At 37.0% G+C, this 11,676-nt stretch overlaps 1 protein-coding gene across 1 annotated transcript; it reads right to left on the bottom strand.

The window, feature by feature from the left end:
* Window positions 1-2,839: 2,839 nt before the first annotated feature.
* LOC143864831 (uncharacterized) lies at window positions 2,840-9,088 on the bottom strand. Its single transcript, XM_077375679.1, has 5 exons — window positions 8,275-9,088; window positions 7,623-7,693; window positions 4,548-4,653; window positions 3,240-3,372; window positions 2,840-3,135 (listed from the first exon to the last, which is right to left on the bottom strand). The coding sequence occupies exons 1-5, from the start codon at window positions 8,343-8,345 to the stop codon at window positions 2,971-2,973; spliced, it is 546 nt and encodes a 181-aa protein (XP_077231794.1). The 5' UTR covers window positions 8,346-9,088; the 3' UTR covers window positions 2,840-2,970.
* Window positions 9,089-11,676: the final 2,588 nt, after the last annotated feature.

The raw sequence follows: 11,676 nt of genomic DNA, 5'->3' as shown, positions 1-11,676 counted from the left end.
ACCAAAAAAGTAACTGATTGAGATATTTTAAGCAAGAAAAAGACTGAACAATGGAAATATCAGAATTTGTACAAAACCCAGAAAGGAAATCCAATGTATTAGCGAGGATTTGATTGAAATTTAAAATAGAATTTTTCGCATTATGGAAAGGAAAACTAAAAGGAATTTTAACTAACGAGATTTTATATGGTGTAAGCCCTTATACTCCCTTATTTTTCAAAATGTACTGTACAGACCCCACTATAGGACGATCCAAACCGTCCATGTGATGGGCCACAACGTAAATAGGTTGTTCCCCAAAAATCATTTCCACAGGATGATCCTAACCCTCCGATCAATAGAGATTTCCATAATAAGCAGTTCCCATATAGATCGGAGGGTTGGGATCATCCTATGGAAATGATTTTTTGGGCACAACCTAATTACGTTGTGGCCCATCACATGGACGGTTTGGATCATCCTATAGTGTGGTCTGTACAGTACTTTTTGAAAAATAAGGAACTATAGGGGCTTACACCATATAAAAACTCTTAACTATAAGTCTATAATCAAAGTCCAAAACTAAACTCTTGTTTCCTTCTTTTTTTTGGGCCCAAAAACTCCTTTATCTTTCACTTAAATGACTCCTAAACCCAATCCGAAATTCATTTAAATAAGATTAAATTAAAATAATCTTATTGTTAAATAGAAGCATAGAGCACGACGGGAATCAATGTTTTAAAAAAATAAACAGGTCTTAACGGACAATATATTTTTGTCTCCTCTTTTGTGAAGTTTCATTTTGCTTTCAATTGAAGGTGTTCTAAGTTCTAAGTTCTAACCACAAAGCAAAGGCAAAAGGGTTTTTTTGTATAGTTGATTTGTCAAGGGGGTGGCCCGGAAATAAAGGGGACAAATATATCACTTTCCCTATATATCACTTTGGCTCTTTTTACCACTTCTTAGTTCTTACCGATTGTGTAGGCCTCACATGGTTTTAAATTTCGGCCAACATCCGAAATTTCGGTGGAGACCGAAACCGAAATTTGGTGAAATTTTGAATTTCGGCCTTAAAAACTGAAATTTCAGGATTTTGAGAATTTCTGTCCGAAATTTCAAGAAAAATTTAGTTTTTTTTTTAAAAAAAAATGTTACAAAATTTCAGTCCAAAATTTCGAAATGAATTAAATATTCTTTTTTAATTATTACCAAATTTAGACCAAAATTTCAAATTTTCGATCGAAATTTCGGTTTTTGAGGGTCCGAAACCGGTACCAAAACCGAAATTTTAAACCATGGGCCTCACTAGACTTTTAAAAAAAAAATACGTGCACCTATGTGCCCAAGCAACGTGAACAAGGCCTTAGATTTTGGGAAATCAAGAAAAAGTAAAAAAAAGGTGGTACTCTCGGTCTCCATATCAATTTCCTCAATATATCGGTAGTAGCATTTATATGATGGTAGATGCACGTGCAATCCCAAAAAAATTGGGACCCACATTTTTGGGTGATCTAAACCGTTAATTTGTTGGAACCTGATGTAAATAGGATGTGCCCAGAAAATCTTTTCCATAGGATGTTCCTAACCCTTCGGTCTGGGGAGGTATAAAATGGACGGCACAGTACAAAAACCTCCACAAGTTGGAGGGTTAGGATCACCCTGTGGAGAAGATTTTCTGTGCAAATCCTATCTACACCGGGCCCAACAAATGAACGGTTTAGATCACCGAAACAATGTGGAACCCCCTGTTTTTCTTATCATCAAACAGGTGTTATCTATCATTTCTCCTTTTGGCCCTAGCAATCTTGGCTGTGCTCATATAGCTCTTTGTCCATGCCCAACCTTCGACCTGTGTTACTCGTGCACCAAGGTTTATACATGTTTGTTTGGCAACAAAAAAAAATTGGGCAACCTACTGCCACTTTCAGGTGGAGTCAGCTGCAGCCGCCTTGCCTGCATCTGCCATCAATGACATTGTCACTGCCTTGCCAGAGTCCATTGCTGTTGATAACACCAAAACAGATTCCACCCAAGAGACAGAAGAGCATTGCTCATGTGCATACATATAATATGAAATACACATAGTATGTACTTTTAACATTATTAATGTTTCATCTGCATTTACTTAACAATCGTTTCCTAAAGAAACTTCTCTTGTATTTTGTAGTATATTGAGTATGAGATAAGAGCTTGAATTTATGGAACATTAATTATTTGAGCGCCAACTGTAAATTGTAATTTAAAAAAAAATAAAAAATCACTCGGACCCATCTTGTTTGAAGATCTAAACGTTCATTTGTTAGCCCCAACATGAATAGGCAAGTGGGCCCCAACATGAAAAGGCCTTGCTGATAAAATTATCCCCATAGGATGATCCCAACCCTCTGATCTATAGATGATTCTTGAGGCACAACCTATTTACATCGGGGCCCAAGAACCTAATTGTTTGGATCTTCGAATAAGGTGGGCACCGGTGTATCTTTGAAAAAAAACATTGTTTAGGGTTGAGGCCTTGGACGACCCAACCCAACTTTTTTCAAAATCTTAGGGCTAATATCTCTTTTACGTATTTTTCCTGTTTCTGCCTCAGGCTAACCCGAACCCAACCTGACTCGACCCAACCCAATCTGGGAAAATGGGTTAGACAGGTCAGGTTATGGTTGAGATATTTAGAGGCAGGTTGGGTTAGGGTTGACCATCCTCGAACCGAGACTCGGGATGGGTTGAGTTATGGTTGAGGGAATGCTATCTCGGGTTGGGCTAGGTTTGGCCTCAACCCAAACCAGCCCGGCCCGATTTGCACCCCTAATATTGTTCTCTTCCAGGATTTGCATTGCCAAACTAGAGAAGAGTTACCTGGTTAGCAGAAAAGCATCACTCAAATTCAATACTGAATTACAGGCTACAATATATAAATCTGCTGAAATGAAACTTATATACAGTAGTTATGTATTCAAAGGTCCCAATTCCATCAATGGCAAAGAATAGAGGTTAGACATCCCTTATCTTGAGCTTGACTTCGGTGTGGGGATGGAGCAGCTTCTTCGGACTCGGCGGAAGAGAGCTGAACTTGTGAACTAAGAGTTTAAAACATGGAAGGAACACTACATAAAGTGCACCCAAGATGAAGGGCGCCGCAATGAGCCAGCCTAATAACTGCAAGGGAAAAGTTTCAGTTTGAATGCAGTCTGTGTAAAGATGGAGATTGATAGAAACAGAATGTTTAAAATCAAATAAGAGGAAAGTTTAGGGGTTCATACAGCGTGGACGAAGCTAAGTAGAACTTCTCGCGAAGCTTGACCTGTCACGACCTTCTTCAAAGCATCGGAATTCAACGGAAAATGGGGACCACCAGAGATGACTTCGCCGAGCCGTAAGAAGGGAACCACTAGACTGGACAACAGAATATGCTAACATGGATCAGAGCATAAACATGAATGTAGAAGTGAGTAAATCTGTAGGTAACCATTCACACAGTATGATAGTTTCTATATTTTCTGCTCCCTTTTCTTCCTGGTTATAAATACACTAAAGAGTATTTTCCCTCAAACTTGGGGAATTGTTACAAATAGAAAAAATAATTAAAATATGGAAAAATACAAAAGAAAAAACAATAATTTGAAGCTCTTTTGTTCACTTAAGACTTGGGACTATTAATGATAGAAATCACAATAGAATAAGACCTGCCAAAGGCTCACATTTCTCTCAAGCCAATACCCATGATCCATATCTGTATGATAAATTCGTATTGCTTTCGCAAAAAAAAGCATAAGTCATATTTTTCAGTTAGATTCAAAGGACAGTTTCATCATTAAAGGTCAATTGCATTGAAGGACAATATAATCATGGGCAATCTCTATTTTCTTTTACTTATTCGCATAATCTAGAGGAAAATAATTCACAGTACCTGTTGTTATTCATGGTCACTCCGGTGGTGGCCATGGACACTGGGTGATTTCAGTAAATAAATAAGAACCTAATGTATATAGCAATACACTGCAAAATTAAGTGGATTTACAGGTTGTTGCATGAAACATAGAAACATATCATTACCCATGAACAAAGACGTTGGGGTCCTGTACAATGAGAAAAAATAACACCTTCTTGCCTCTAGCAAAATGTGCAAAAACAGGGCTTTTCAGGAAGGGGAAAGAATCTGCGAATTCAACTATTTGTAATTTTGTATTAAGATCTCTCCCTCTTTTAGCGTGAAAACACATGCAATTAGGTTAGTTGTCTTACTTTAAACAATAGTTGAGGAGGTTCATCTATATTTTCAAAAGGTAGACAATCTTCTCTCTTTCTATTGAATATATGGTGCTCTAAGTGTTCCTACACATCTAATAAGTAAATGGAACCAAGTCTAAAAGATACAATGCTATATTTGTCAGCAGCCAATGACTTATCAAGGAATCAAAGGTTTCACTGTTTAAAAATATGATTTCGCAATAAGGATGCCAGTAACAAGGTAACAGGGAAGAGAGATGAAAAATCTTAAGGGCATATAACCAATTGCAGTAGAAAATGAATAAAATGACGGCCTTTGACAAGGGAGAAGGCAACCTTACCTCAACTCTATAGGAGTAGCAACAAAATTAGCAAGCATCACACTAGGTGCATGGCAATGATTTCCAAGCAATCCAATAGCGAGCACACATAGAAATACGGTGACTCCTGTTAGTGACAGGATCAACTGAAATCAGTAATACATTTAAAACCAACATCCTGATAGGGATCTCAAGCAGAATCCTACTGATAATCACATTTTTGTAGCCGAGAGGCAGGCGATAGCTTTAGTATTTATACAAGAAAAATATGGGAATAGCACAAGCCTCTTATAAGTTATAAGCATGGTTTAAAATTTTGGTTTCGGCAACCGTTTCGGACCTCACCGAAAACCAAAATTTCGGTCCGAAATTTGGTAATTTTGTTCGAAATTCCAGACCGAAATTCCGAAATTTTGTAACACTTTTTTTTTTTTAATAAATGATGGCATTTAATCGAAAAATGAAATTTCGGAAAATTTCGGTTTCGGTTGAAATTTAAAACCATGGTTATAAGTATGTTTAGAAAACCAAGCCGAACCGGTCTCCAGTTGAGGTACCCATAACAGGGATTCAGCAAAAGTAAAAGCAAGTTAAACCCAACCAGAAAGGTGAAAACCACCACTGTGGTACAGAGAGTCCGATATGGATTAGATGAAATTTTTGTTTTTCATTTAGACTTTTATCGATATTTCATTGAAATTTATTTTACTCTTCTTTATGTTTTTTTCCTCTAAACAATCATATTTAAATCTAACCCTTTTTTTAATTCAGATATATTGGCAGAAACACAGTTTGATGTTAGAAGTTTAAAACAGGAGCACAGTTCACAAACATATACAACTAAAAATGAGAAAAGAAGAAAAAAAACTGCTACATCCTTATTACTCAGGCATATGATATCGAATGACCAGATTAGGACGAGACACGCCTTCATTTGCTAACTTATCATCCTACATCACTTATTTCCTATAGGCAAAAAAATGGCTAAACCTGATATTTCATCTAGGATTTCAGTTTTTTTTATGAGTTAGAAGAGACATCTTTTCTCACTATAGTGCTGTGCTTAGCAAAGCAGGAATGCGTCTTTATCTTTGTATTGTTTGTCTCTTTTACCTCTATTACTTTTTTTTATGGAATTCTGGAGGGCACAGGTAGCTTTGTGAGAAATAAAAAATTGAAATTGCTTGGGTGAATCGTTGCTCTCATTACCTTCTAGGAACATTTGGCATGAGCATAGTTATTAAAACTGCCCTGTTCCTGTCGAAGTGAACCATAATAGTTCATAAGAAAACTAACCACGTGGTACTAAACTCGTTTTGTGTAAAAGTTTGATAGTTTTTTTTTTTTATGATTATGGCCTCAAAACATTTATTGACACTCATAAAAAAGAATCTATTTACATTTTGATTTTCTTTTGAAATGTTTTTCTTCCCATGTGTATCTCTCCAAAAAGGGTAAAAAATGGATGAAATATAGACATGGCTAGCAGAAGGAGATGATCATTGTGACAATATTGATAACAAAGAGTTTACTCCGATGGCTTTGCTTCATTAAGACACATTATTAGGGAATTATTCTTGTCTGTTGATGCTCTTAGACATGCCCTCTTGTATGACGAAGTGATTACCATGAATAAATTGGAATATGTCAATGTTTTTAAAACTGAATGAAGGGCCTAACCCTTGAAGAGGGCAATTCCATCCAAATTAATTCAATTCAAACTAATATATGTGTTTTTATGGAATTTTGAGTAAACAAGACTGGTTTTTAACCAGTTCTGATCCAATATAGTCAATGCAGGATTACTCAAAATGTGCAATGGATGGTTAGCGGTTAGCCCCTCCCTATGATTCGCTTTAGCTCAATTTCAATGAAAGCAATGAGGATGCCATAGGGAATGGGTAAGGTTTTTCAAATGGTTATTTAGCCTTTGAATGATTTGGAACCACATTAGTGGTCTTTAGCGTGGATCTTCCTTTACTTCCTCTTCCTATTTTTAATTTTTAAAAAATAATTACTGGATAAAAAAAGGTGTCAGCTTTTAAAAATAATGTCTTTAAATCAATGAAAAGAAGGAAAAAAAAACAAAGGTTATTCAACTCAAGTTTCTTCATACATGATCCTTTGTGCTCATTTCATAAAAGATAACAGAATTAGAAATGCCGACAGGTTGAAGATCCAAACATCAAATTGTATCAATACCATAAATGCAAAAGTAGGTCGTCCTCGAAACATTAACCAACAAAAATTTAAAATGAACCCAGGTCACATGAAAGAGCAACTTATAGCTAAAGTTACAATAAGAAAGAAAGCAACATAATCTTACACAAAAACTCCTAGCCAGAGACGAAGCATGCCTTTATTGATAGCCAGTAGTCACACAGAATTTATATCAGAACATGTCAATCTTTTTTATTAGCAATGGCATGCTAGTCCTTCACACAGGGGAAAACCCCCACATGAACTTAGGTTTACCCAAGGTTCAAGACCTATCTGTGATACCCTAATACATGTGAGATGGGTATGGAGATTACATGAACACAGATATTATACTTTATATTGTGAGACAGACCCCAGCTATTCTATCGAGACTATCACTTCTGAAGGCCATTCTTGGTTTGAGACAGTTAAGCATACAAACACAGCCTCAAATTGCCACACAAACTTCATGACTGGCCAGTTGTGACGTTTATATTAAAGATTTTTGGGACATGGAATTAAATCCCTCGGAATGTTGTATCTTTCAGATGCTTCTAATTTCTCAATATAAAATTTCTTTTTAAAGAAAGAACATCATTCTTGGGCTTGACAACAATATAACACCCATCAGGATTATTATTTCTGATAAAAGAAAATTTTCAATTCATCTCCTATTTGTTTTGGGTTCAAGAAAGGTCTATTCACAGGTTATTATACAGTTGAGCCGATACTGAAATTTAGCTGTTAAGTCAAAAAAAAAAAAAAAACAACAACAACAACCAAGAAATTGGATACCATTCAAAAAAAAAAAAACAACCAAGAAATTGGACTATCAAGTATTAATATTATTTTTTTATATTAAGAGGCAAAGTATTGAAATGATTAGAAGTTCCATACCACAAATTGGGAATACTCCCAATGTTATGCCAAGAGCTGCAGAAAATGCCAATTGCTTTGGTTCCGCGCCCCTAACAAAAAGCACCATAGAAATTTCTTAGCAATTTCTTGATAGCTTGCCATCCAGAAATCGAGATCATATAAAGGGAAGAAGTCATTGGAAAACCATTGGATCTAAGTAAATTTATGAAAGGAAGAGAACACCTAACTGATTCTAGCTGAAATTTATAAGATGTATAATTTTTTTAAAAGAATATCAAATTTGAAAATACAGAACACAGGTGACAAATTCAGTCCCAAAAGTTTGAGAAACAAAACAGTGAACTACTCCAATTTCATAAAGATAAGTAAAATTATCAAAGGAAGACTAACCAAAATTTCCATATCTTAAATGGTAAGACAGTAAGAGGAAGGAATTAGACTCCGTCCATGTAAAGTAAACATTTTCAAACTTAAAGCAATTTATACAATAAAAAGGATCTGATGCATCTCAAGACAAAAACAGGCAAAAACCCAACTCTTTTGCTCAAGATGTCAGAAAATTATTGAAAATATATACCACAAAACCAACCCAACTCAAATTCCCAATTAAATCCATTCATATGAAATATCAAGAACTCAAAAAACAAAAGAAAGTGAAATTCATAATTACCTTCTTAGTATTTCCACAAGAGGATCAATGATCTTCTTATTGAGCCATGGCATTAATGGAATCCCTGGCATTTTGGTGCGAACCCTTTGATATAAACCTTCTTTCTTCTCCTTCAACCTTCTTTTCTAGAAATCCCTTAGACCAAAAAGCCTAAGCCCATATAGGGGGAAAAGGCCCTTGTGAGAATAGATTTTTGAAATGAAATTCCTTGGATAATGATGAGAATATTTCTTGTGGGTATCTTTTAAGAAAACCCTTCACCCAAATCCTTTTCCTTCCTCTTCTTCGTATTCACTTTCCTCTTCAATTTTCTTATATAGAAAAATAAATCAAACGCGTATGGGAAAACCCCCTTCTCATAAAATCTGATTTTGGAATTGGTTTTCTAATGGAATTATTCTGAGACTGATTTGGATTTTTCTCTGGGTATATTTTCTACAAACTCCTTCGATTTGAGCCCCCAATTTCTACTCTTCACAGAAATCCCACAAATAAATATAAGAAAAACAGACTCATAAAGTGGAAAATCCCCTTTTAGTAGATAAAAAACAAGGGAAAGCGTAGAAGAGTTTTAAGCCCTTTTATAGATGGAAAAAGAGAAGATTATAAGATATTGGGATTTCCGTGGGTCCTTTATTTTCAAATTAAGAACTTGGATGGTGTTTAAAGTCACTGGATGAAGTGGATTTAGAACTTTGGATTGAGAGACGCTGAAAATGGTTGAATTTTCGGTATCTTTCTTCTCCCTTTTGGGTTTCTTATCAGAGAGATTCGTCTAGAGAGAGAGAGAGAGAGCTGCGTTTATTTATGAATTGATCGACTGATGAGTAGATGACACGAGGTGAAGGCGACTATCAGATACAGTAACTGTTTCAGCCACATGTTGAGTATGATATCTCCACTACCATCTGATGAACCCCACCTGATGGCCCATGAAATCCACCCTGAGCAGAAAATCCTAAGCCTTCGATCAAGTTGCTCAAATTTGAATTCTTTCAAAAATAACAGAGAAATGATCTAAATTCATATCTATGATGGGTCCCAGAAAATGATTTGACACACCTTATTGCATTGTTGTTAATTGCATTTGTTAAACAACTAATTACTTTAAAAGCTTAAGCGGTTAGAGTTGGTGTTATTTAATCATTTGTGCTTCAATCAATTACCATGCTAAACAACCAATTACTCAAAAGCTTAAGCTGTTATGAGTTGGTGTTACTTAATCATGTATGCTTCAAATCATGGCCTTTTCATACGTAGCAAAACGGGATTTCGTTTGGAAGATAGAAGACAAAAACCAATGTTGTGACACATGCCCAAAAGACAAGAAATGTTTTGTCTTTATTAGGGGTGTAAACGAGCCGAGCCGAGCCGAGCTTGGCCATGCTCGCCTCGGCTTGTTAAGCTCAAAAGCTCAGCTCGGGCTCGGCTCGGTCAGGCTCGGCCAGGCTCGCGAGCCTTACCGAACTCGGGTTATATTGTGTTCACACCCCTCATCTTCCCTGGACAGCCCTACTAGTGTAATTTGACTAATTTTTTTACACTATGGGGGGTGGTCCTAGTAACAAATGGGGTTCCAAAAATGAAGTGACATATTTTGCCCCCCCCCCCCCTTTCACTCCCTGGACAACCCTTTTAATGTATAAATTAATATATAATATATATATTTCAATATATTAAATTCTTAACAAGCCTTAACGAGCCGAGCCGAGCAGAGCCTGGCCTAAATTGGGCTCGTCTCGTTAAGCTTAACGAGCCTGGTGAGCCGGCTCGGCTCGGCTCGTTAAGGATTCGAGCCGAGCTCGAGCGAGCCTCCGAGCTTGAGCCAAAATTGACACCCATAGTCTTTATTTTCCAAATGTAATCCCGTTTTGGAAGTGTTTTCCAAACTCATAGAAATGCATTTATTGGCATCATCATTTTGCATGTACTTTTGTAGTTCAAGTTTTTTTTTTGTTTTTTTTTCTGGATGCAGAATGCTTTTGGTTCAATGTAAAGCCTCTAGACATTGGGCTTCTCATCTTTCATCTGCAATCCTTTATCTAGAACGTTAATGCCGCAATGTTATTTTACAGCATTTCGACACATTAGTTGATCCAAATCGTGAGATATGGAGTAAGATTCTGTCCCTATTTGGTATAGCCTGGGGTTTTCCCTGATCACATGACAGAGTTCTTGGATAGTTGGTCACTTGCCCCATGGCAAAAAGGGAGAGATCTCCTGGAACTTGGGACTCTTGGCTTCAATTTGGATCATATGGAAAGAGAGAAATGCCAATAATGTGGTAAAAAATGTTTCATTTCCTTCCCCGAGATCATCTCCTTAGTGGTGTTCTGGGCAAAAGCCCTCCCTGATTTCTCCTTTTATTCGGCCTCTGACATTAAAAGATGTTGAAAAGAGATTTGTAATAGCAAAGAAAACGAAGATATGATTGCCCCTAGGTGGTCTCCCCAAGATAATAGGCAATTGAAGTTAAACTTTGACAGATCTAGCTTGGGAAACTAGGAGGCTTCAGGCATATGAGGTCTTCTAACATATGACAACAATATCACGAAGTGGGCTTTCTCAGGCCCAATAGGGATTATTAACTTACCAAATTCTCCAAAAGCTTAAGCTCTTGGGGAAAGGCATTATTTATCTTTTATACTTTAACACTCCCTTGCATGTGTGGCCCACTTGGCAAACACGTGGCACATGTGGTCCCACTTTGAGCCGACCATTGCATGTGGGTTTTTGCTATCCGGGAGGTTTGAACTCGAGACCTTTTGCTCTGATACCATGTTGAGAGAAAATAGTTAGAGGGAAAATGATGAGTTGAGAGGATCTCCCCGCACTCTATTATATTTATACTAGAGATACATGTACAAAGTCCATTATGCCCTAAAGCTTATCACACAATCTAACATGGATAAAAGATTCTAATGATACAGAAGTGAGGCCATCCTTCAAGGCATCAGATAGATGTCAGAAAGTGGAATGGAAAATCTCATAGTGGAAGAAGATTCCCTAAACATTAGACCTGGCAAACGGGCGGGTCGGGCCGGATTTGACCCGGCCCGTACGGGTCAAACGGGCCGGGTCAAAGTGACCCGGAAAATTCTACGGGTCATTGACATTGGACCCGCACCCGGCCCGTATGGGCCTGGTCGACCCGCGGGTCACCCGGATTTTCGACGTATTTTTTAAGAGTTTTTTATTTATTTAGGGATTTGCTAGCCACCTTCTCCTGGGCTATTTTTCGGCTTGTAGCCCCTCCTTTGCTGCAAAGATTGGGTGAAGTACGCTCTGGGCAAAGGTGGCTAGCAATAAAGAGAATAAAGAGAAGTAATCATTACGGATTTTTGAAAGATTCTAGAATTTGTAAGTTTGAAATGAAAAATTACCGCAAAAAGGTCAAAAGTA

This window comes from Tasmannia lanceolata, unplaced genomic scaffold (genome assembly GCF_043159265.1).
Source record: "Tasmannia lanceolata isolate RefF3 unplaced genomic scaffold, GAP_Taslan_0.1 ptg000054l, whole genome shotgun sequence".
In the NCBI taxonomy this organism is placed as follows: Eukaryota; Viridiplantae; Streptophyta; class Magnoliopsida; order Canellales; family Winteraceae; genus Tasmannia; species Tasmannia lanceolata.
Note: the sequence above shows the minus strand (reverse complement) of the source record. Positions and strands in the feature narration are given on the sequence as shown.